General features: G+C 43.7%; 1 protein-coding gene across 3 annotated transcripts; it reads right to left on the reverse strand.

Moving 5' to 3' along the window:
• Nucleotides 1-1,725: 1,725 nt before the first annotated feature.
• Nucleotides 1,726-22,790, reverse strand: PHF24 (PHD finger protein 24). 3 transcript variants are annotated; one of them, XM_015079474.3, is made up of 8 exons: nucleotides 22,638-22,790; nucleotides 8,402-8,783; nucleotides 7,574-7,759; nucleotides 4,131-4,209; nucleotides 3,611-3,816; nucleotides 3,104-3,264; nucleotides 2,498-2,593; nucleotides 1,726-2,190 (listed from the first exon to the last, which is right to left on the reverse strand). In XM_015079474.3, the coding sequence occupies exons 2-8, from the start codon at nucleotides 8,777-8,779 to the stop codon at nucleotides 2,094-2,096; spliced, it is 1,203 nt and encodes a 400-aa protein (XP_014934960.1). In that variant the 5' UTR covers nucleotides 8,780-8,783; nucleotides 22,638-22,790; the 3' UTR covers nucleotides 1,726-2,093. The 3 variants fall into 3 exon arrangements, with proteins under 3 accessions (XP_014934960.1, XP_026895146.1, XP_053060946.1); XM_027039345.2 differs by lacking the exon at nucleotides 22,638-22,790 and adding an exon at nucleotides 21,951-22,090; XM_053204971.1 differs by lacking the exon at nucleotides 22,638-22,790 and having other exon boundaries at nucleotides 7,574-7,694; nucleotides 8,402-8,529.
• Between the last annotated feature and the right edge of the window lie 3,341 nt (nucleotides 22,791-26,131).

Below are 26,131 nucleotides of genomic sequence, written 5' to 3' on the forward strand. Positions count from 1 at the left end.
GTGAAGGATCAGGGAACAAGAAGATGTATTTCCAGTCTCTATAACTGATGCTGAGGCAGGAGAAAAAAGCGGTTCAGCTCTCAAAGCCCAGAGCTTGTCTCTACTCAAAATTCCCTGTCTGTAATCCAGCAGCCCAAGGCCATTGGCATACAAGGTGATTTACCAGGAGAATAAGCAAGAGTCCCTGTGCTGAATGTGTTTTAATCTTCTCAGTGTAAAACCCCAGGTCTGGCTGCTTCAGAGGCAGTCCTTGGACCCAAGAGTCCTGTGCTTTTGCTTTTTATTTTTTCTGGCTAAACTAAATAATGGCCCCTCCTAACTGATCAATCTTGGGAGTATGCCTAAGAAGTATTTACAAAAAGTTGTGGGTTTTAAAATGTTCAGAGCCATATACATGAATCCAAATTGATCTTCTGTCTCCTTCATTTCAGTACTGGATTATTCAACCCTTGAAGTTTCTCACCCTGATTCTGGGTCAGGCAGTTTCTACAGGAGAGCATACACTACTCTTACCATGACCCTGGTTGCAGCTCCCCACTTTCCTCTGAGCATCTCCACACTGAGCTGTATGCTACTTCTTCTGTAAGCACCCAATTTAGTACAAGTGCCTTGAGCAATGGAGATATGTTAGCTTCTACATGATCAAGCCAACCCCCTCTCTAGTATTCAAATTTGGCTAAACCTAAGTTGTCAGGCTGGAAACAGAACCTGGACTCCGGGGCCAGGGCTGACCCACAACATGCAGTGACTTGAGAACTTAATGAGAACTTAGTAAGGACAGCTGGGGCTCAGACATGTAGGGAGAAGCAGCAACTCAGGCCCTATCTCAGTGATGGGGAGAAGAATGAATCTTCTTCTGTGAGGCCTTGCTCAGACTTTCTCTGATCAAGAGCTGAGATGCAAATCTTCTTCTTAGCTCCAGCTTCTTACCCTCATTGTCAGGGTGGTTGAAAGGAGTCCTCACTGAGGGCTTCTGTGGAACTGCTCTTTCTTGGGCTGTGGGAGAGGCTGGCTCTTGTTCTTTATGCAATGGCACACTTTTTTTTTCCAGGTCTACAGGTGAGTTGAGGTGGAAAGATGGAAAAGCACAAGGCTTCTCTTTTCTTTTTCCATCCAGACCTTGTCCTCACTGGAGATCAAGCTTCGGGTCTCTGTGGTAGCCAACTTGGATGAGGCATCTAATACAGAGGCCTGTGGTTCTTGCCATCATATTTGTTCTATTCAGGCCCCCTGGGCTCTAGTCCATGTGTTCCCATCTGCAAAGCAGGGGCCAGGGTGGCTCATCTTGGTTTTTAACTGTTCTAAAGACTTTTGGACTTGAAAGATGTGGTGAGAGGTTCCTAGAATTCTGGGTTCCTGGGAAGGGCTGCCTTCCCCTCTTCTAATTAGGACTCCACAGACTAGTTACCTTCTCTGTCTCTAGAAATTAGAATTTAAATAAATAAAGGGCTGAAGTGCCAGTGGTGGTTTTCAATAATTTTGTCACCCCAACATACCTGAGGGACATAGCACACACCTACCAGAACAGTGGCTCACCACAGAAGGGATTTTCATTTGGGGAAGAGGGAACCTGTCAGCATCTCTAGGACAACACGTGAGTCTGATGTGCCCTATTATCAAGAATCACTTGGCCAGAGACTTGTCTATAGGAAATCAGAACTGGCCAATAGAAGGAGTAAACAGAGACCCCCCGCCCCCCAATCTATAACCAGGAGCTTCACAAAGGAATTTTGATCCTTTTTCAATGAAGAAGAACCAGGTCTCTGAAGGCATGGACAGCTAGGCATGGGTATATGTGTGTGTATGCACATATGTGTGCAGTGGCAGGTCCAGTCTGTGATGTGAGGGTAGGGGGGTGGGTCCAGGAGCGGATACTGCCACAGCTCCCAGGGCTTTTCCTGGTGGCAATGCATTTACTGCCTCTGTTGTGAGGGGAAGAGTGATTTCAGTTCCATAAAGCTTAGTGGCAAATTGAGATGCTGGCAGTGCTCCATCCCCGTAAGTCTCAGGCAGAGGATGGTGGGGGGAAGGGGGAAAGGGCAAAAGGAAAAGAGGGAGAGAACATCACTGTCCCCCAGCTTCTCTGCTCCATGCTATCCTGGGGGTTTCAGATGAATTGCTGCACTGTTGGGGCGAGCGGCCAAGATGTAGACAACATTTTCCTGCAGGAAGGTAGGCCAATCCACAAATCTGGAGTGGGAGCAAAGAACAGGTTTGTGAGATTGGCTGTAGAGCCTGAAGGCTCGTGAGACCTTGTCAGCTTGAGCTGAGCAAAACTCAGAGAAGCCCTGGCTTTTGGCTGACATAGGTATGACTGGCTGTGCTTCCAAGTTGACAGACCAGCCAACTGATCCTATATATCTGTGGTCAAATGTATATTCTTGGAGCCTGGTTTCTGGGATAGGCACTTGCTGTTTTGGGGTGGCAGTTAGTAATGCCCACTTATGTGTGTTAAAGGGTAGGGGTGCAGACAGCCCCTTAAGGAGGTTCTACTCACCTGGACTCCTGTTCTGTTGGCAGCAGAGCCTTGTCCTGACTCTTGCTGCTGCTGCTGGCTGGGCTACTATCTGCTATGGGACCCACATGGCTGATACTGTTGGACACAATGATATGTGGTTAGCAGTGGGAAAGTGAAAGGTCTGGCTCCTCCCAAACTCTGGTGAACCCATCCATGGCTCTGGACATGCATGTCCAGGCTTTTCTAATGTTTATTTAGTTTTGAGAGAGAGAGAGACAGAGAGAGACAGACAGCATGAATGGGGGAGGGGCAGAGAGAGGGAGACCACAGAATCTGAAGCAGGCTCCAGGCTCTGAGCTGTCAGCACAGAGTCGGACATGGGGCTTGAACTCACAAACAGTGAGATCATGACCTAAGCCCAAGTCGGATGCTTGAGCCCCCAGGCTTTTCTGATATGGGGCCACAGTTTGGAGGAGGGGGTGCCCTATGCCTTGGCCCAACAGGAGTCACTGTCTAATGCACAGGAGGATCCTCTCCTATCCGTTGACAGAAGAAACAGAGAGGTACCTTTTATGCCAAGGGCCATTTGGCATGGAAAAAGGATAAGGGCATGTGAGTGGGGGCAGGGATTGGCAGGGAGCAAACCTGACACTGCAGGATGGAGCCTCTGCAAGGCGTTTGCAGAACCAAGAATGCTGGGCTCCGCGGCATTCTGCCTCACTGATAGTGTTCCCACTGCCCCGTGCCAGGAAGATGGCCCGGGCTCGCTCCCGCTCCTTGACTGTCAGAAGCCTTAACAGAGAGTTCTGGGGAAGAAGAGACAAGTTAAGATCTTGGAGCTGAAAATATTTTGTAAAATGTCAAGCCATAGAGAATCCTACCTCCATTACCACCTTGGCAGCCTCCCTTTGAAGCTGCCCAGAGGCTTTCTGGTAGCATTAACATTTGCAGTTGGGTTCAATGCAAATCAATCTTCCTTGGGCAGTTTCCCCAGCTTAGGCACTGGACCACCTGTTACTGGGTAGAAGGTGAGCCCTTTCCTGGTACTGGTCCCTGCTAAGACAGTACCTAGTGCTCCCCCAACCTACCTGGCATGCTTCCCAGGTCTCTGTCACCCAGTATCCCATCGACATTCACCCCAGCTGCCCTCACCTGGGGACGCAATTGCTGCAGAAGCAGGAGGGACTCATGGGACAAGAAGTCAGGCCACTCTATGTGTCCTCGATGTTCAGGGTCCAGGGCTGCAAACTGGCGGGCTGCCTGCTCTTCTTGCTCCTCGCTTAGAGCCCTGTCACTGTCCCCCCGCTTTGCTGCTTGGTGGCGGTAGCGCAGGAAGTCCTCCAGTGTCAGGGAGCAATCTGTGGGAGGCACCCCATGCTAGCCATGCCCACCCTTTCCTCAGCCTCTGGGGCATCTGCATTCACCCCTAGGCTACCCTCCAGAGCCCCTACATCCATAGCTTTTGTGGAGTCTTTTTCTCCCATAGCCAGGATAACTGAGGCTGTGGTGGGTGGGGGGAATGGGTAGGTGTGTGGGTGCCCCTGCTGGCCAACAGGGACCTATTTACCCCTACCCTCCAAATTCCAGAATACTCCTTTTATGGTTCATCCTAGAAAGTATGGAGGAAAAATGTGCCAGCCCCTCTGCATCTGACAGCCCTGTGCAGCCTTACCAGGGATGACTTTACACTGCTGAAAGGTCTCTGTGAGGCTGTACATTTCCTCCTCAGTTAGCAGCAAGTTGAGGTTGTCCTGAAAAAAGAGAAGAGCTGAGTCAGTGGCCATATAGACCAGCAAGAAAGAAAAGCCAAGGATCAAGAAGGATGGAAATGGTATTTCAATTTGAAGGCAATTCTGGGATCATCTAATCCCAGCCTCTAATCAGAATCAAGGAGACTGAGTTTCTAGAAAGGGGAAAGGACTTGCTCAGAGTTGACCAACTCTGTGGCAGAATCTTCCCCAGAAGCCTGGTATCCTGATTCTAGACCTGAGTCCCTTTTACGAAGACAGGAGTTTAAAAATTATTCTGAGATACCCTAGGGATTCCTTGGAAGTGCCTTAGGAATCTGCTTCAAGGGAAAAGGGGACTAGTAAGTGGGCAAGGTTGTGAATCCCCAACTCCATCAACCGCAGCAGCTCCATCTTTATTCATTTTATGTACCTGGCTTCTGTGTTAGACTGTGCTCAAAGAGGATTTCAGTTAAAAAAGAAGTTTAATTCTAACTGATCCTAGTAGGCTGTATTACTTTAAATAATACATAATGGTTTTAAAAGAGATGAATGACAAAGTCCCTAAAACCAAATGAGTTTTTTTTTTGTGGTGCCATAGAAGCTTTAATTCTAAAACAGCACTGATATGCTATTTTGTTAACACTTATATACAGTTTTATAGTCTTTAAATTATCAAAGATTCTCTATAGTAGGTTATTTCTCTCCTAAAATGCCAGCAAAGAACAGGAACAGACATATCATGAGTATTCATTTGTGGATTTCATAAAGAACTCAAACAATTCTTTCAATAAATGTGGTATAACACTGTGAGATGTTCAGTGGGGCAGGAGTGTAGGGTGTGTGTGTGTGTGTGTGTGTGTGTGTGTGTGTGTGTGTAAGGAAAATAAAGAGGAATGATAAAAGATAAGGGATAGGTAGGCCAAAGCCTGACTGTGAAGTGCCTCAAATGCCCTTTATTTAAGGGCCTCAAATTCCCTTTATTTCTGAGCCTTTATTCAAATGAGCCTTTATTTTGGGGCAAAGAGGAGTCACCAAATGTTTTTTTTTTTTTAATGTTCATTTACTTTTTAGAGAGAAAGAGACAGAGAACAAGCAGGGAAGGGGCAGAGATAGGGGGACAGAGGATCCAAAGTAGGCTCTGCACTGATAGCCGAGAGCCTGATGTGGGGCTTGAACTCACAAACCATGAGATAATGACTGATCTGAAGTCGGACACCTAACTGACTGAGCCACCCAGGGGCCCCACCAAATGGTTTTTAAGGGCAGAGTGCCATGGTCAACTCTTTGCTGTATGGAGAATGAATTAGAGGGGCAAAGTCTAGATGCATGGAGAAGTTAGTTGGCTGTCACTATAGTGCAGGTAAAAAAAGATGAGTGGCTAAACTAAGACTTGAGCATGGAGAAGAGAGGAGAGATTGGAGGTATTAGGAGACAGAATCACTTACTGGATGTAAAGGATGAAAGAAAGAAATGAGTTGGTGTTGGTACCTGGGGAGTGGTGGTGGTGGTATTACTATTGACAGAGGCAATAAATGGATGGAGAACAGGTTTTGGGGAAAAGGGGAGTTCGTTTTGGGGCATGCTGAATGTGAAGTACCTGTGAGGCAACAAGATGGATGTAAATCCAAGAGATAAGAAATTCAGGTCTGGACACACAGGTTTGGGAATCATTAGTGTTTAGACAGTAGCTGTAGCCACTGAAGTGGATGAAGTAACCCAGGCAGAGAGTGTGTACAATGAGAAAAGATAAATGTAACAACAGAACCCCAAGAAAGCATTTAGGACTACAGCAAGAAATTAACTAAAGTCATTCAGAATGGTCAGAGAAGATAGGAAGAGTATCAGTAGAGGATACGAGAAGCCAAGAAAAGAGAGTTGCACAATGTAGAAGGTTATATTAACAGTGGTTATACAAATATGATAGGACTTTACTGATTTTCTATTTTCTCTAGTTTCCATATTTTACATAATAACTCTCATAAATACTCAAATCCCTCCAAAAGAGAAGAGTCAATAAGGAAGTGCTACATACCCCAGAGAGGTCAAGTAAGAAGACACCTGAGAAAAAGTCACTAGACTTGACAATTAGGTCACTGGTGACTTAAGAAAGAAACAATTCAGCAGAATGATGGATGCAGAAGCTGAATTATAGGTGGGTGAGTAGCCACAAGGAGCTAATGGAGTCTTTTCAAGAAGCCTGGCTATGAAGGGAAGGAAATGAAGGGGAAGAGCTTGGAAGAAGCCTTTGTACAAAGTCTGGAAAGTGTTAATAATGATGGTAGGACCATGACAGAAAGCCAAGAAGGGGGCCATATATTCTGGGGTGGGGGTGGGGGTTAGGACAGAGACACCTTCAACCTGGTCCCACATCAGAATACTGCAGAGCAGAGTTGCTGGGAGTGAAAAGGCTGGTGTTTGGAGGGGTGGTGACTAGAGAAGATGGTGTGTAGAGCAGGGTCTACCATGACATACTTCAGCTGGGGAAAAGATGTGTAAGTGGCTGGAAATAACTGTCCTATACTTCAATTTTGCTTTCTTCTAGGCAGTAGGAAGAAGAGGGGGGATCTGCTGAGATGCTCCTTATTCTGAAATCCGTGAATAATGAAGACACCTGCAGGATAACAGATCAATAAAGCAAGAGTTAAACTCTATTCAGATGTGCTGAGAAATGGATATGAATCTGGCTTTTGTCTTTTTAAAAGTTAGAAGGCATTTATATAGAATTTGCAAAGTTCTGAATCAATAGACCGTTGTTATTTAATTTACATAATGATCATATTAGAGATAAAGAACAAATGCTCCTAAGAATTAGGTGGTAGACCAAATGACAATCTTAGGACTAAGAAGTAAGTGTTCCTATGTTAGAGCCTACACCTATTGGAGGCAAGCTGGTTAGGATTTCAGGTTGGTTTTTCAGATGAGTACAATGAATGACAACCACAGACTTAGAGAGAAAGCACTGTTCCAAACAAAAGACTTTTTAGTAATTAAGCCTCATCCTACCCATTGATTCTTCTAGCTCAGTGGTTCTCAACTGGGGATAAGTTTTCTCCCCTAGGACACATTTGGGAGTATCTGGAAACATTTTTGGTTGTTACAACTGGGGTTGGGTGCCACTGACATCTAATGGGGGTAGAGGCCAGGGATGCTGCTAAATATCCTACAATGTATACACTCCCCACAACAAAAAATTATGTCCAAAAATGTCATAATGCTGAGGTAGAGAAAGCCTGTCCTCAAGAGAAAGCTTGAGGATCCATGTGTCTACTATTGGAAACCTCTTTAGGTCACTGCCTAGAAACCAGTGTTCCAAGACTGGGTCTCTAGTAAAAGTGCCAAGTTCCCTGCAGTGAGGCAGCCTACTGTCCCTGTAGTCCAGGCTCACACAGTAGTGGCAGCTCCAGCCGGTTTCTGTGTGGGCTGTCTCGGTCACCTCCGCTGCGCTATCTCCTTGGATGTAGCCCATGCGGCGCAGGCAGCCATCATGGAAAACCCTGGTGCAGATCCTGCATGGGAAGAGGCTCTCAGCTGTCCAGACCTCACAGACATCACACATCTCATCATTGACAACCTGAGGAAAGGAATAAATAGGGAGTGTATTCATTCGAGTGTAGGCAGCAAGATCCTATGACCACCAAACACAGAGCTACCTACACAGGGCTGAGTGTCCCTGGAGAAGCCCAGAGAAACAGCTCCAACTGAAGGCAGTGTTGAGGTGATGGAGCTTTCTCTTGGAGAGACAAGAATCAGTAAGCTTTTCCATATGCTCAGGCTTCTGTGATCATGTTTCTGAAGAGGGATGCTACTAGGATTTTTGGGGAAAAAAATCTGTTCTGAAAGACTGTCCCAAGCATTGCAGGACACTTAGCATCCCTGGTTTTCTTGGCATCAAAAACCAGTAGCAATTCCCACTCACTGTGACCTTCTTGAATGCCCACAAATTTCTAAATGCCTCCTACAGGGAATACTACTATCCCTGCTATCGTGTCATTCCTTATCACCACTGCCTCATGTCTCTCACAGAACCAATCCAGGATGTAACATTTTTATTCTTGTAGAAGAAATTCTTTAAGATTGTTCTGGACTCAACTGCACCTTTCTGGAGTTCTTTTGTTTTTGAGTCTCATTTTAACTATACTCAGGCCGTCCTATCCTGCTCTCTGATCCTCAGAAAGTCTAAGACTTGAGGATTGTGCCTTAACTGGATACTCACATGTTCTCTGGGCTCCAAGCAGATATCAGGAGGCTTGTCATCATCCAGCTTCCGGGTAGGGCGGATGAACGCAGGGGGTGTGAAACGATTAGTCCTGTCAAACTCCTCAGGCTCCACTCCACGGCCATCTCGGAGCCTCTCCCAGGCTGCACGGTTGACACTGCTCTCTTCTTGGAGCACTGGAGTGCTTGCCTCTGCTTCTTTCTCCTCCTGTACCTCCTGGACAGAGCCCTCTACGGTGCCACGGCGGGACCCTGGAAGCTCACCGGTGCGTCGGATGGAAGGCCTGTCCCGTAGCCCATCCTTGAAGGCAGACACAGCCAAGCTCACCTTCTGCACCTGCTCCACTGTCTGCCGCTTGGACATCAACACCCCCATGGCTCTGTGGACCAAAAGCAGAGGGGCCCAGACTCAACCAATGGCCATGTTGGGCCAATCAGTTTCAACCATTCACCTAAATGGCAAGATTTTCTGGAGCTTAGTGGCATGGTGAGGTGGAGAGAACACTTGTTAAGGAGTCAAAAGACTCTGCTATTTTTAACTAGCTCTGTGAGTTTGTTTTTCTCGTTTATAAAAATGGAAGCTATCTGCCCAGTGCACTTCACAGGGCTGTCATGAGGATAACATTAAAAAATGAGCTTAAAAAGTGCTTAGTAGACTGGGAAGTATTCTACAAATGTGAAATTGTATCTCTGTCTTTCTTGGTGTCCCAAAGCCAATTAGGTCTAGGGGTCCCACGCCTTTGTTGAGAAAGTTAGAAACTTCAGAGCCCAAGTCTTTCCTCTGCCCCATGAGACGACCCAAGGCTTAAAGCAAGACTGCAGCAATACATTTCAGACTTCTGACAAGAAACACTCCTCCAATAAGTGCTGTGCACAGTGCATCCAGGGATAATCCACATAAAATGCTCATTTTTTCAGTCACAGTGAATGATCTCCTATTTTTAGGGGACTCCTAATTAGATAGGAAACTCTACCACCCGATCCGTATGGTTAAGGTCACAAACAATCCTTTGCCCCCTCTAATTGGTAGCTATGCTTCTTTGTGGGTGTGTTTCTCTTTCATAGACAACCTGACCATTACAAGTGCTAAGGTGCTGCTCACATTTTTAAAACTTCACTAATGTTTTTTTTTTAATTTAATGTTTATTTATTTTTGAAAGAGAGACAGAGCACGAGTGGGGGAGGGGCAGAAAGAAAAGGAGACACAGAATCTGAAGCAGGGTCCAGGCTCCAAGCTGTTAGGACAGAGCCCAATGCGGGGCTCGAACCCACAAACCACGAGATCTAAGCCCATCAGACATTTAGAACCTATTTGAACCGATCGGTTTGAACCGATTGAGCCACCCAGGCACCCCACTAGTGTTATTTTTTTTAATGAACTGTTCAATAAAACCTTTACAGATTAAGAAGTAACATTATCCCTGCTCTTCCTTTGCAGTACCAGGGTACAGCACTGTTAAGTGAGGGCATGACATGGCACATTGCAAAGCTGGTTTGCTATTTCCTAGCCTGAAAGGTCTTAGTGGAATTCAGCTGGGGAATGCTTCTTCTAAGTAAAGTGAAAAAGAGTCCATTTTAGCCTTTTTCTCAATCCATTATAATCAAGGCTTATTGAACAGCACAATGTGCAAAGCACTAACTACTCATCATAAGACATAGGAGACAGGAGAACAGTCTCACCACTAAAGCTACTTAATATCAGAACTCAAAGAAGAGTGAGACAAAGTACTGGAAATGCCTAAAGGGAGGTTAAGACTACACTACTGGGAGTCAAAGTGGACCCTGAAGAACGGGTAGGAAGCTATTTTCAGTTTGTGTGGGTGAAGAGGTGGCAAAGGGTAGGAGGAAAGGTTAGGGCCAATTAGAAGGCTACTATAATAGTCCAGGCAAGATGTAGAGGATTTAAACTGAAATGATGACAGCAAGAATAATGCTGACGGAGTCTATTTGATACCCTGGAAACAAAATTAGAGAAATTGGTAACTGAATAGATAAAGGGTAAAGGGAGAGAGGGCAGTTTTTTGTTCATTTATTTCCCAGCTTTATTGAGATATCATTGACATACAACACGATATAAATTTAAAGTGTACAACGTGATGATATGATACTTATATATCGCAAAAATGTTTACAATAAGGCTAGTTAACACATCCTTTACCTCACATAATTACCATTTTGTCATTCTTATATTAAGAACATTATAGCTCTACTCTTGTCGCATCTTTCAAATATACAAAATAGTATTAACTATGGTCACCTTGCTGTACCTGAGATCCCAAGAACTTACTTATTTTATAACTGAACGTTTGTACCCTTTGACCAGTGTTTCCCCATTTCCCCCTATTCTCAGCCTTTGGCAACCATAATTGTACTCTGTTTCTATGAGTTCAATATTTTTAAAGTTTTATTTATTTATTTTGGGGGGGCAGAGAGGGAAGGAGAGGGGCAGAGAGAGAGAGAGGGAGAGAGAGAGAATCTCAAGCAGGCTCTGTACTGTTAGCATGGAGCCTGATGTGGGGTTTGAACTCATGAACCTCAATATCATGACCTAAGCTGAAATCAAGAGTCGGATGCTTAGATGGCAAACAGACACATGAAAAGATGCTCAACATTGCTCATCATCAGGGAAATGCAAATCAAAACCACATTGGGATACCACCTCACACTGGTCAAAGTGGCTAAAATTAACAACTTGGGAAACAACAGATGTTGGCGAGGATGTAGAGAAAGGGGAACCCTCTTGACTGCTGGTGGGAATGCAAACTGGTGCAGCCACTCTGGAAAACAGTATAGAGGTTCCTCAAAAAATTAAAAATAGAATTACGCTAAGATCCAGCAATTGCACTACTAGGAATTTATCCAAAGGATATAGGAATGTTGATTCAAAGGGACACATGCACCTGAATGTTTATAGAGGCACTATCAACAATAGCCAAATTATGGAAAGAGCTCAAATATCCATCAACTGAATGGATAAAGAAGATGTGGTATACATATACAATGGAATACTACTTGGTGATGAAAAAGAATGAAATCTTTGCAACAACATGGATGGAACTAGAGGGTATTATCCTAAAGGAAATAAGTCTGTCAGAGAAAGACAGATATCATATGATTTCACTCATATGTGAAATTTGAGAAACACAATAGATGAACATAGGGGAATGGAAGGAAAAATAAGATACAAACAGAGAGGGAGGCAAACCATAAGAGATTCTTAAATATAGAGAACTGAGGGTTGATGGGGGTGGGCGGTTGGGGGGACAGGGGAAATGGGTGATGGGCTTGAGGAGGGCACTTGTTGGGATGAGCACTGGGTGTTGTATGTAAGTGATTAGTTATGGAAAACTACTGAAGTAGACCATACTGTATGTTAGCTAAGTTGGCAAAAAAAAAAAAAAAAGAGTTGGATGCTTAACCAACTGTACTCAGGTGCCTTGAGTTCAAGGAATTCAGTGTTTTTAGATTCCCTATATGTGAAATCATACAGTATTTTATTCAGCTTTTCTCTGACTGATTTACTGAGAGGGCAGGAGGGTTTGTTTGTTTTTCTGTTTTTGTTTTTTACTGACAGGGCAGTTTGAAATCAACTAACTAGTGGAATTTAAGAAACAAAATAACTTGTTCTAGTTCTGGATCTGCTGTGATCTAGGACACCTTCCTTTACTGCCTTGGGCTTTAGCTCTCTGTTAATGATCATGTTTGGATTATGTAGTCTTAAACATTTATAATGTTCATGTTCTTTTATCATATTCTTTTACAAGTAACCCAAACAGGTATCTAGTCTGGGTGGGCCTAGGAGTAGAGAGGAGAATGTGTGTATGTTAGTGCTTTTGCTGAGGCTATGGATCCAGAGTATTCTTGAAGAGGCTGGGTCTCTGGTCTCCAGACACTGTTCACATGCCTCAAGAGCACCAGCTGTGCTATGGATAGGTAGGAAGCAAGTCTCCCACTTAGAGCAAGAGGTACAGACACACCACACCAAGAGGGAGAATGTAAAACTGACACACAACCCTTTACTGCAGACCTTCTTCACGATCAATTATTTCCAAGGCTACCGGGTTTTCCTCAGAAAACTTTCATGGTATGTTTTTCAAAAGTTTTGACTGTGACCCATAGTAAGAAATATAGTTTATGATGTGACTCTGTAGACATATGGTTATAAACATGTATTCATAAACCTAGAACTGAACCTGTAGTTTTGTGAAACAATCCTACTTATACTACATGTGATGCCCCCTGATATTTTCTATCCTTTCTATCCTATTTCATTAAAACAATCCTGATAGTGACTCTCCCAAATGATTTCATGACTTCGCAATGAGTCTGGACCTGCGATTTGAAAAATACAGCCTTTGAATAATTTTACATTTTTGATTAGAGAACCACATTTTTGTCTTTTGATTTAAAGATGGTTACTTCTAAAAGACAAGGACAACATTGTGGAGTAGTAAGCTTTCCCCGTGACTGCTGTGGTACAAGAACAGAATTCTCAAGCTTGTTATAAGAGTCTGTGGTTCTAGGGGGTGCCTGGCTGGCTCAGTTGGTGGAGCATGCAACTCTTGATCTCGGGGTTGTTTGAGCCCCACATTGGGTGTGGAGCCTATTTAAAAAAAAGTCTGTGGTTCTAAAACTGATGGTTGCCAGAGGGAAGGTGGATGAGGAAATGGGCAAAATAGGTGATGGGGATTAAAGAGTGCACATGTCATGATGGGCACTGGGTGATGCATGGAATTGTTAAATCACTATATTGTTCACCTGAAACTAATATAATACTATGTTAAGTATACTAGAATTAAAATAAAATGATATAAAAGAGTCTGTGGTTCTAACAGAGATGGACAGCTACTAACATATCTTTGACTGAAGAAGACCCTACTGAGAGGCTGATCCTCTTTGACTTGTGCATAAAGGTAAAAGAATATTTACCGGCTAATTTTTTACAATTATAAAAAGGTGGAAATAATGTCAATAGGAGGATTATTAAAAAACCTGTGATATATTCATGCCATAAATAAAGAGAAAAAACTGATTTAATCCAATAGGAACACAAAGATCAGAGCAATGATTCTCACTGGCTGGATCCTGGGGGCAGGTGGGGGATATATATTTGAACTCCAAGAGGAAAGAAGATAGAAGTGAATAAATTATAATACATATTTATATCTGTAAAGCAAATATTAAAGTCATCACTTTTTTTTTTTTGTAAAATAGACTACAAAACAGCAGAGCTTGACAGTGTCCTCTTGGTTCTTCGGGAGATACAAAAAGTACTATTGGGGGCAGCCTCCTTCCAGAAGTTGTATTATAAATTTTAGGGATTAGTTACAAGACATTTAAGTTTCTTAGCAAGAAAGTATAGGTTGAAACAAAGTTGAGAAATGCTTATTTGGAGACCTAAAATAACTATACGAAAGTCATTTTTTTAAGAATGATTCATTGGAGGAAAATCAATGGTATGTATTTGGTTCCCACTGGCTTTTTCAGATAATGCAGTAAGAGTTCTCAACAAAGGCCAGCCAATGAAGAGGGTTGCTCTGTAAGTGAACTGACTCATTAATAGTGTATCAGCAAATTAACCACAGGCATCTCCCAATACGTTGTAGTCCTGCTACAACCCATTATTCTCTGTAAGGATAACAAGAATCACTATTAAGCTATCTCAACTGTTAATGATGTCACTGCAGTGGTTTGGGGAGTTTATCTTTAAAGGAACTTCAATGAAGACTGAAGATGACATCCACCAGCAAAACAAACATAAAAACAAATTAAAAACCACTTTCCATCCCTGACCACAGGATCCTGGAGTACTTCTATTGCTTTTACCTGAGATGGTTCAGTTTTCTAGGCCACTTTATGTCCATAAGGGCGGAAAATGTAGAGCAGAACCATTAAAAAGAAACCGCCAAAATCCAAACAAGGCCCAAAGTCATTTTGAATAAACATGACTTTGATTTTAAGAGTAAACTGTGAGGACACAATAGAAGTAGGCTTCAAAGAGTGAGGTTTAAACCCTTAATGCTTAACAGAGAGGACCAAACCTGTATACAAAAGACACCTTGATTAAAAGCAAGTGTGTTGAAATATCCATGATGTGCACCTGGGTGTTTGAGAAATTAACAAAATCAGCTCTAATTTCTAGAGAAACAAGTGGTAGTGATTAGTGATGGGTAAAAACAAATGCCTGCTGAGAAAAACCTGGCCCTTCCTGTGCTGGAAGAAGTCCTAGGAAGAAGAGTGAGTTAAAAGGAAATCAAGTTGTAAAGATTCCGCAAATGGTAACTAATGATTACTTCTTTGGCTGATGGGTGGAATTGGGTTTTCCACCTCCTTAACAAAGATGAAAGAAAAATAAAAAGACATTGTCTCAAGAATGATGTTACTGCCAGAGAATTTGTGGTATCTGAGGAAGGCTTGGAAAATAACCTCAGGGGCAGGAGCAGGGGGGTGGTGAATAACAGGGACAAGAAGGTAGAATAGAGCTGTTTGGCTATATGATCTGGAGGAAATGAAAACACATGACAAAACCAAAATCCTTCTTTGGGTAAGAGAAGTTGGTCTAGATGTATTTGTCAGGCAGTAAGACATATGTGAGGAGCTTGGTGTGTGTACAAGACACACCCATTCTCTGCAGAGCACATGCTTAGAACACAGTGATAATATTTATAAGGGCAAAGTAGTGGGAGTAAGAGGAGGAAGGGTTGCTTCATAGAAGGAGCTGGTGGAGAAGTAAGGAAGGGGAAGGCAGCTAGGGAACCTCTTCCCAAGCTCTCTATAAAGATTTGTACCTATGAGAAGACTGGGAAATAGCCCTCCTAACAGGCAGGAGTCTCCTCATTTGGCATGCTAAATGTAAGGTACATTTACTGTACTTGCTTTCATCGGATTCTTTTTTTATTTTTATGAAAAAATTTTTAATGTTTATTATTTTTGAGAGAGGGAAAGAGAGAGAGCACGCACGCAGGGGAGAGCAGAGAGAGGGAGACACAGAATTGGAAGCAGGCTCCAGGATGTGAGCTGTCAGCACAAAACCCCGATGCAGGGCTCGAACTCACAGACCATGAAATCATGACCTGAGCTGAAGTCGGCCGCTTAACCCACTGAGCCACCCAGGGGCCCCTGATTCTTTTTTTAAAATTAGTTTTGTATCCTGTGACTTTACTGAATTCATTTATCAGTTATTGTAGTTTTTTGGTGGATTCTTCAGGGTTTTCTATATATAATATCATGTCATGTGCAAATACTGAAAGTTTTACTTCTTTACCAATCTGGATGCTTTTTATTTCTTTCATCTGATTCTTGATATAGGGCTGGCAACTGTTTGAAAAAGGCTCAAAAGCATCTAAAAGTGATTGCTTACAGGTTACGAGGGCTTTCCTAGGTTGCAACAAGGCAAAGAAAACCTCTGAGTGGAGGGACAAAGGAAAATAACCAGAAAGTGGGTTGAACAGGTGGAAAAAGGAATTTCAGGTTTCCAGTGACATCAAAAGAGAAAAAAATTTATATGGTTCCCATGGTCTTCCACAGAGCATGGGTTCTATAAATCTTTGTTAAATAAATGTTGCAGAGATGACTGAACAACATAAGAAGTTTATTTGAGATCATGGTGTCAGTACCCTTTCTCTTCCTCAACCTTGTCCAGAGAGACAACTAAATCTTCAGAACTCAGTTCTAAAAACTACAGAGTCATCCGCTCATCTCATCATATCTACTCTGCTTCTCCAGAGGTGGACCCTGAATGGTGGTGGTTCAGGGCTAGCAGGGATGAGAACAAGTAACCATATAGTAGTTATGGGTAATTTCTCTGACCACAGGGGAGAGCTATAGAATTCTGGAATTTAGCCAGTTTGTATAACCACAGTAAGAAAAGAGAGAATATTATCAAGATCAATGGTCTCCTGCATTTATGGTGTGTCCTGTGGCACTGTGGCCTGGCCCACAGGGCTGTTGCCCTAAGGGCACAAGTAGGAAGCTTGAAAATCTATATCTTCCCCACTGGGTTTGGGCTGGAGAAATTTAGCATGTGCAGCATCTGCACATGAGAGTGAAAAATTTCAAGGTGGTTGACAGTTGGTTCCAGGAAGCATGTGCCTAAAAGATTGAGAGCCTCAGGGAAAGTCACATACTTAACGTAGAAGGTAATTAGCCACAAGGGTATGGAAAATCAGCAGAACCAGGGTCTAAAAAATGCAAAATGCATAGCACAGACTCTACTCACTGCGGACATCAACATCAATCTCAAGACTTTAAACAAAAGCCATCAAAGAGTTTTGCTTTAGGAATGCAGTGTCTCATGACAGTGCTCTGGGAGCCTGTTCATAATCAACCATTCCTGTTGACTAGCGGTAATTTACAGATTACTTTTAGTTTTCATATCTGCAGACTCTGAAAGGGTCTACCTGGTACCTCCCTCTCTTCTTTCATTCTATTTATCCAGCACAGCAGCACTGGCTTCAGTCAGTCCAGAGAGACATAGTCAGCCTCAACTGCACAGGGCTCCTTTGGGGTTTCCGAGCAGCAGAAGGGCTAAAGAGTGAATAAAAACTGTCTTCCTGAACTCTGCTCAAGAGAGTGATACATGAAGGAGGTCCTGTTTTTAATATTTACTAAAAGCCATCAAAGCTCTAATATACATGAGAACACAATTATGGCATGATCCTTAGCCTCTGGGGGCTTGGGATGAGTCTTCATGAAAAGCTACAGTGCTGGCTTCCCACAGAAGCAGAGCAATAGTTAAGAAATAGCACATCATTAGTGACTGGCTGGTGTGACTGCACTTAGCAAGCAGAGCTTTTCAGCAAGATGGAGAGGCACTCCTGTTCTCTGCTGTAGGCCCCTGAAGCACAGATTCAACCCCATTTAATAAACTTATTACACCTTAATTATATTTACTTGTTTATCGATTCTACAAATATTTGCTGAGTGCAGCCTAGTATGTGTCAGGCACAAATCAGGCACTTAATAACTGTTGGTAGAATGAACAAACGGAATCTCACTCAGCCTGTGAGAATGCAGTGTATATGTGTGTGTAGGGGGCATGAGTGTAGGATTTAAAAAAAAGGTGTTGCTTGAGCTAAATTTTGAAATATGAGTGGGAGTTACCCGAGTGGCTAAGGAAAAAAAAAAAAGAATTCCAGGAAGAGGTAAAAGCACATGCCAAGGCATGGATTGCTATATGGGGACTCCATCATAGCTCAGGAGGTATGAAGCCAGCTGGTTGCTGGATAGAAATAGGCAAGCAAAACTGCCTTCACATATGAATCAGCCCCACAAAACTTGTTTGAGACAGTATGCTTAAAATATTTGTTTAGAAGGGAATATGTATTTGGATTTCAGGAGGCAAAAAACCCAGATAATTTAATTTTCTGAGGTCAGGTGGTAGGATAGCCCTGATAAGTTACAGAACTGACCAGTGAGCATGTTGCTTGGCTTTTGGACCCATCAGGAAACTCTTCTCCATAGCCTAAGAGCTGGTAGGTGGTGACTGTCGTGAATCACTGGCGCTTTCCCTCTGGGAGACCCATAAATTTGATTAGGAGACTCCAAAAAGGAAAAAAAAACCAAACAGGAAAAAGAGAAAGTGAGCCAGGCACCCCACACACTGTTGCTTTAGTAAGAAGACCCCAGGAAGATGAAACATTCCTCAAAAACAAATAGAATCATGTATGTAAAAGGGCTCTAACTATAACAAGTTATCCAAATATAAGGTATTGTCATTATCATAAGAAGCTAAGAGTGTGGGAAGTTCACTCAAAGCGTATGGGCAAAAGTAATTTGGGGAGGGTAATGTCAGGGGGGTTAACAGTGTAGCTGCCAGAGGAGGCACATAACCTATAGGTACTCTGTAAAGCTATAATTTCCCCTTACTTTTCTTACTCTATAGTAAATGATTAGAGACATGCAGACTGATTCTATGTAACCCCTCAAGGGCAAGCAACTGTCATACATATCTAGCATAGTGCCTGGCAAGTAGGTTGCACTTAGTAAATATATATGAATCTCTGAGGGAATTGGAGAGGGATGTTATAATGGAAAAAGTAATCATGTCTCCATCTATAAACTGATGGTCTTGGTTTCTTGGTCCAAAGCTGGTAAGCAATTCCTGTCAGAACTTGGTCATTAAGACTCAGGGTGGAATGGATAATGATGTTCCCATCAGGAATGAATAAATCAATCTGGGAAATGAAGACAGCAGAAACCAAGAGCATTGTTGGAGAAAAGCAGGTGGGACTAGAAGATAAAGATTCTGTAACTAAAGACAAATGAAATTATTTGCATAAATATGATCCACTTAGGAACAGGTGTACTGGAAAAAATAGAGGGAGTATGGGAAATGGGCTGAGGAAAGTCCCATTCATGTTTGAGGAAAAGGAAGCACTGTCAAAAATATGGCAAATGTAGGAAGAAGAAAACTAAGAACATGATCAGAGAAGATGTGGAATATTAAAGGCTAAGAATATGATCAGAGAAGATGTGGAAGATTAAAGTCCATAAGTAAAACCCAGGTATATCAGTACATGCACGTGAAGTTCTCTCCCATTTTATTTCCCTTTGGAGAGAGCTTTTTTTTTTTTTTTTTTTTTTAATGAGTAGATTAAGGCCACCAGGTGACATCCTTCACATCCATTCTGGAATGATTTTACTCATGTTGTGTTTAGCGGAGAGTTAGTACTCTTAGGATTTTTGTAATCTTTATGTTTACCCAATGCTGGACATCAGGGAGATGATATTCAAAGTGCAATATTTGGGGAGCACCTAAAGCCACATAGCAATTTTTCCAGGGACATGAGAGGGTGTGATACCAAGAAGAATGTAAGGAAAAAAAACCCAATGACATATTCTAAATTAGAGCAAAGGTCATATTTCCAGATTTGCAGGCTTGCTCCTTCCTCTTCTTCTTCTTTTTTTAAGTGTATTTATTTTGAAAGAGAATGCGGGGAGGGCAGAGAGAGGAAAGAGAATCCCAAGCACCATCAGTGCAGAGCCCAATGAGGGCCTTGAACTCACGAACAATGAGATCATGACCTGGGCCGAAATCAAGAGTCAGATGCTTAACTGAATGAGCCACCCAGGCGCCCCTCCTTCTGATTTTCTTTAAAAAAAAAAATGGGGCATCTGGGTGGGTCAGTCAGTTGAGTGTCTGACTTTACCTCAGGTCCTGATCTCACAGTTTATGAGTTCAAGCCCCACATCGGGCTCACTGCTGTCAGCTCTGAACTGGCTTTGGATCCTCTGTCCCCCTCTCCCTCCCCCTCCCCAGCTTGCACTCTCCCCAAAATAAATAAATATTAAAAAAATACACTCACACACACACACACACACATAACCCTATTTATTTTGGTGTGTTAAACTGATGAGAGGGGTGTAAACTGAAAGGGGGATTTTAAACACTTTGTAATGGAGAAGTGATGAACCAATGTAAACCTTTGTCAGAATTTACTCCATTGAGGGAGCTGTGCCTGAGGTGCCACACCCATGCATCAGGCAACCACTGAGTTTAAAAAGAAAAGCTAACAATTGGCAAATCAGCTTGTTTTGTTTTCTCACAAGCCTGATCTTTCCTAAGTAACCCCAGGAGCCGAAGACAGCCACTTCTATTAAGTGAGGATGTCACTAGGTTTGGCTATGTGGAAGAAGGATAATAGGGGAACAGGAAAACTCTTTCAGAATGGTTCTCTGATGAATACATTGCTTACTTCCCTCACTACCCCATTTTTGGACAAGAAACCAGACTCTATCCTTGGTCCCAAATTTGCACCCTTAGGATTCAGGTGGAATGAAAGCACTAACACAGCCAAAGGAGTGAGATGAGGATGCATCACTGTGTTAGGTGCAGACCCTTTGTCCTCCCCAGAAAATGGACTCCCAATAAACCTTGCTTGGCTCTGCACCTTTTCTGCCCTCCTCATCATCATGCAGAAGCACTTTGGGGAAAAAAGTGTCCTGCATGTTATCTGTGGACCAAAGTCTGTTGGTGCATGTAGTCAGAGGGCCACAAAGCCACTATGAATCATGTTTCCTAAAAGTGACCCTGTCTCTTCCACCTCTCCCCCAAGGATTCTGCAAGCTGGGAGGGTAGTCTTAGAACACCATCCTCTGAAGCATTCCTCTTGTTCCCCAGCCAAATCCTATCAAAGACCACACCCAGAGGCTTCTTCCCAGCCTCAATTAAGTCCGGAGACAACCAGAGGCCTCCTTACAGTGGGGTTGCCAGTGAAGGAAGCCACACCCTGAAATCTGGGGAAATCAGTTCCTGCAGCAGTCTCATCCCCAATTAAACACTCCTCATTCACTTATTTAGGCATCACATTTACTGACCATGTACTATTGCATATATATTGCATATACTATTGCATATATATATTTTTTTACTATTGCATATACCATATACTATGCCTGGTATCTTAATGCAACTTAACAAATATACATTCTTGCTTCTGCCTCTCCTTGACACTTTTTCCCAAATAAATTTCGAAAACCGATCTCAGGATTCCAAGCTTTGTGACCTTGGGCAAATTGCTAAACCTCTCTGAGTCTAAAGTGCCTAACGTTGAAAAGGGGATAATTGCATAATGCTGTTGTAAGGATTATATGAGATGTTAAACACCTCTGGCATTGTACTTGGTATATGGGTGCTCAATAATCCTACATATCTTTTCTTCCTTCCTTCAAAGGACTTTCTCTTCCAGGACCTGCCAGCATCAATTATTCCACCTATCTTACTGCTTGCTTATGGATAGTCAAGCCCAGGGCCCCAAGTCTCCTTTCTTAGCTTCAGAGGGCTCACTTGTCCTCCCTTCCCTTATGTCCTTTGCTCTAATAGAAGTTCCTGCCTCCACAAATATCCAGCTTCGAGACAACCTGGGCTACCACGGAAAATACATTTTCTAATGGGGTCGGGGAAGGAATGGACAAAGGCAGCAGCCCCACAGGGCCCCAGCCTCTCGATCACCTTGGAGGGGCACAATTTAGGGCACACTGAGCCCTAAAAAGGTCAAGGCTAAAGTCCTTTGGGCATATGGGAAGTTACTCCTGGCCTAGATCCCGCAGCAGGGTCCTCTCCTTCCAGTCAGAGGTTCATTCCAGGCAGTTCCAGGGCACAGTCTAAGGTATTCCTTTATACAGCGGTCCTCTGTGGGGTCCATCCCCACCGCGCAGGCTCCTGAGGCTCCCCTGTGTTCTCAAACGGTCTTCCACTGAGACACCACCAGAGACCACCCTTGCCCTCCGGTAGTTATACAGAAGGTCTCTGTGGGTAGACAGTGCCTCCACGCTGTGCCTCCCCATGGCAGCAAATGCAGAGACAGCCCTGGGAGTCTCCGTTCACACAGGGGTCCTCCATGGGGGCGGCTCCCTGCACGCCTCCGGAACTTTCCCAAGGGGCAGAGGCAGGGACACTCGGGGGGTTATCTACTTACACAGGGACTCCCTTAGGGGCGGCTCCCACACAACACCTCAGAGTCCCCGGAGGGTTGTCCGCGGCCCGCAGACCCGTCCCGTAGGGTGCTTGCCGTGTCCCCGCCGCCCCCGCCCCCGCCCCCGCTTACCGGGACCGTCAGGGTGCGGGACGCGGGTCCGGGGCCGGCGGACTCTACACCGCGGACCCCGCGCCGCCCATGGCCACTCGGGAGCCGGCGTGCTGGGGCCGAGCGCCGGGAGCAGGCGGCGCAGGCGGAGCAGCAGGCTGAGGCGGCGGCGGCGGCGGCGGCGGCGGCGCGCGCTCCCCAAGCACACCCACCCTCCCTGTCTCCCGCCCCGTGCGGCTGCGGCGCGTGCGCCCGCGCCAGAAGACCTCCGCGAGCCGGTGGGCGCGCGTCGCGCTCCGCCCTCCCGCGCCTCGAGGCACGGCCTTCGCAGCTTAGCTTGGCGACCTCGCGCAGGAATGAGGCGCTGAGGGACCGCAGGAAGGCGGCGCCCGGCTCCGACGACCTGTGGGTTCGGGTGCCAGTGGGCGCCCCCGACCAGCTCCCCGCTCTGCGGCGCCGGGTCTTCGGCAGCCGGGCAGCCGACGGCAAGGTCAGTGCCGGCCCGAGGAGGCGTCTCGGAAGGGGGCTCCGCGGCGGCTCGTGGCTCCTGCCCGCCCGCCGAGGCGAAGCGTCCTGCAGCCCGCACCTGCCTGGGGAGGTGAGAATGACTCATCCAAGCGGCCTCGGCCGGGGGCCCTCTCCTCTCTCGCCAAGCCCAGCTGCCCAGTCAGGCCTCCGGGGGGACGACCCGCGCGTTAGGGCACTCACCTTCGCAGTACCCCACTGCGGAGTGTCTAAATGAGCCTTCACAAAGCGCCCTGCTGCCCCCACTCTTCCTGCGTGCTGCTTTCAGAGGTTATTGGTCTTCCATCTCCAGCAGCAGGCAGTACTGTAATGTAACCCACTTTTTGCTGCAGAAGCCTCATCCCTCAGACTATCAGAATAGCCAGCTTGTCAGGAGGCCAGAAGTCCTGAGAGCTATAACACGCATTACACCAAACAAACTGTATACTCTGAAGAGGGCAAGAAAAAGATCAAGTCATAAAGCACTTAGCAACAAATTATAAAGAAATAATTGAAGTTATGCAAATGATATGCCAAAAACCCTCTGTAATTTCATTTACATTTTTAAAAATATACTTTATTGTCAAATTGGCTTCCATACAACACCCAGTGCTCATCTCAACATCATTTACATTTTTAACATACCTTCATTTTCTTGTGCATTCAAATACTATCTCAAATACAATTCACATTTTCTGAGCATCTAGTATTTGTCCTACACTGTACTAGGTGCTATAGGGGATTTAAAAAAAAGGGGGGGGGGACTCGTTTTGTCCTTAAGATCATGGCACTTACCAAAAGGGAATATAAGGTCGATACAGTACAATATATTGCTGTCACTTTTAAACAAAGTGCCAGATGCTATTCTAAAAACTTTATATTAAGTCATTAATTTTTATTCCATTCCTTTGAGGGGCTGTACGTTGTTTCTGCATTTTGCTGATGATGAGAATAAGGCACAGAGAAATTAAACAATTTGCCTAAGGTCACATAGCTAATATATAGTGGAGATGAGACTGAAGTCTCTAAATTCTGACTTCAGACCCCAAGTTTCTAACTATTTTACTGTACTGCCAATGAGAAGGGAAAGGATACTAATCATTAATGTATGGAATTCTAAAATTAGTACTTATTTCTGGGGAACCAGTATTCTTTTTTGCTTGTGAAAGTAACACAAAAGAACAAACAGCTTTCCATATAGTCTGGAAGCCCCAAACCTTCTTTAGAATTACATCATACTAACAGTTTCACATATATGGTTGTCTGAACTGTTTTCAGTAACTTTTATTTCCAGGCTGTTTGACAGGCTTATATGGAAGAAGAGGCTGTAATAATATCACCATAGAAATGTCTGGTGGTTAATCCCTTCATTCAAAAAAATGTATTATTTTGTGCTCCTACAGTATGTCGGGCATTGAGCTGAGAACCGGAAGGGGTGCAAATAAGATTAAGACACAGTACGTTCCTTCAAGAAGTTGTAATCTCACAGAGGAAGCAAGCATTGACAGAAAACCATAATATAAAACAGAATGAGTTGTGCTCAGTAGAGGAATGAAATGCAATGGGAGTTTCAAGGAAGAGGGAGACTGATTACTTCATGAAGGGAGGAGCTTGGGTTAGGGAAAACACATGATTGTCATTTATTTTTAAAAGTTTTTATCTATTTTGAAAGAGAGAAAGAGCATGCGAGTGGGGGAGGGGCAGAGAGTGAGGGAGAGAGAGAATCCTAAGCAGGCTCCGTGTTGTTAGTGCAGAGCCCAACGCGGGACTCAGTCTCACAAACTGAGATCATGACCTGAGCCGGTATCAAGAGTCGGTCACTTAACCACCCAACTGAGCCACCCAGGTACCCCACATGATTGTCATTTAATTTATTGTTGATATTTAAGTATTACAAACAGGATAAAAATTTATCAAATTCCTTTATTTCTTCTTTTAAATGTTTATTTATGTTTGAGAGAGCACAAGCTGGGGAGGGGCAGAGAGAGAGAGAGGGAGGGAGACACAGAATCTGAAACAGGCTCCAGGCTCTGAGCTGTCAGCGCAGAACTGACAGCTTGAACTGTGAGATCATGACCTCAGCCAGTCAGAAGCTCAAGCCACTGAGCTACACAGGCGCTCCTAAATTCCTTTATTTTTTAAAAATTACATGCAGGGTTCTCATTTTCAGAAAAGAGCTTTTTACTATAAGGATTGTTTTGAGTATGGAGAGGTTAGTGCAAACTTTTTAGTTTTTAAGTTTATTTTGAGAGAGAATGAGAGCACAATCAGGGGAGGATCAGAGAGAGAGAGAGTTCTAAGCAGGCTCTGTACTTCCAGTGCACAGCCCAATGAGGGCCTTGAACTCACTAACCATGAGATCATGATCTGAACCGAAACCAAGAGTCCACCACTTAACCTACTGAGCCACCCAGGCACCCCAGTCAGTGCAAACTTTTTGAAGATGGTTTGCCTTATCTCCTCTAGTGAGGGGGACAGAATAGAATTATGATGCACAAGATAAATTTCAAGGTCAATGGAATAGCAAAAGAAGCAGCAAGTGGTTTGCATTTCCCTGACAATTAGTGATTTTAAAACATCTTTTCATATGAATACTTCATATGTCAGCCATCTGTATGTCTTCCTTGGAAAAATGTCCGTTCAGGTCCTCTGCCCATTTTTAAGTGGGCTCCACACCCAACATAGGGCTTGAACTCACGACCTGAGATCAAGAGTTGCATGCTCTACTGACTGAGCCAGCCAGGCACAGCACTCTAGCCATTTTTAGTTGGATTACTTGTTTGTTTGTCTTTGGTGTTGATTGTATAAGTTCTTTATATATTTTGGATATTAACCCCTTTAGATATATCATTTGCAAATATCTTCTCCTATTCAGTAGGTTGTCTTTTTATTTTGTTGATGGATCCCTTTCTGTGAAGAAACTTTTATTTTGGTATAGTCCCAATAGTTTATTTTTGCCTTTGTTTCCCTTGCCTGAGAAGACTTATCCATAAGTATGTTGCTAAGACCGATGTCCCAGAGATTACTCCCTATGTTTTATTTTAGGACTTTTATGGTTTCAGGTCTTACATTTAGGTCTTTAGTACATTTTGCATTTGGTTTTGTGTATGGTGCAAGAAAGTGCTCCAGTTTCATTCTTTGAAATAGCACCTCAGACTGGTTAAAATGACTAGTATTCATTAAAAAATTTTTTTTAATATGAAATTTATTGTCAAATTGGTTTAAAATGACTAGTATTCAAAAGACAAGAAACAACAAGTGTTGGCAAGGATGTAGAGAAAAGGGAACCCTGAATAAATTGTTAGTGGGAATGTGTGTTGGTGTAACCACTGTAGAAAACAGCATGGAGCCGCCTCAAAAAATTAAAAATAGAAATACCACATGATTCAGTAATTCCACTATTGGGTATTTACCCAAAAAAAGCAAAAACATTAATTTGAAAAGATATATGCACACCTATGTTTATTGCAGCATTATTTATAATAACCAAGATATGAAAGCAATCCAAGTGCCCATTGGTAGATGAATGGATAAAGAAGATGTAGTGTGTGTATACACACACACACACGCACACATATATGCACACACTACAGTATTACTCAGCCATAGAAAAGAATGTAATCTTGTCATTTGTGACAGACAGCATGGATATACCTAGAGGGTATTATGCTAAGTGAAATAAGTCAGAGAAAGACAAA

This window comes from Acinonyx jubatus, chromosome D4 (genome assembly GCF_027475565.1).
Source record: "Acinonyx jubatus isolate Ajub_Pintada_27869175 chromosome D4, VMU_Ajub_asm_v1.0, whole genome shotgun sequence".
Classification (NCBI taxonomy): domain Eukaryota; kingdom Metazoa; phylum Chordata; class Mammalia; order Carnivora; family Felidae; genus Acinonyx; species Acinonyx jubatus.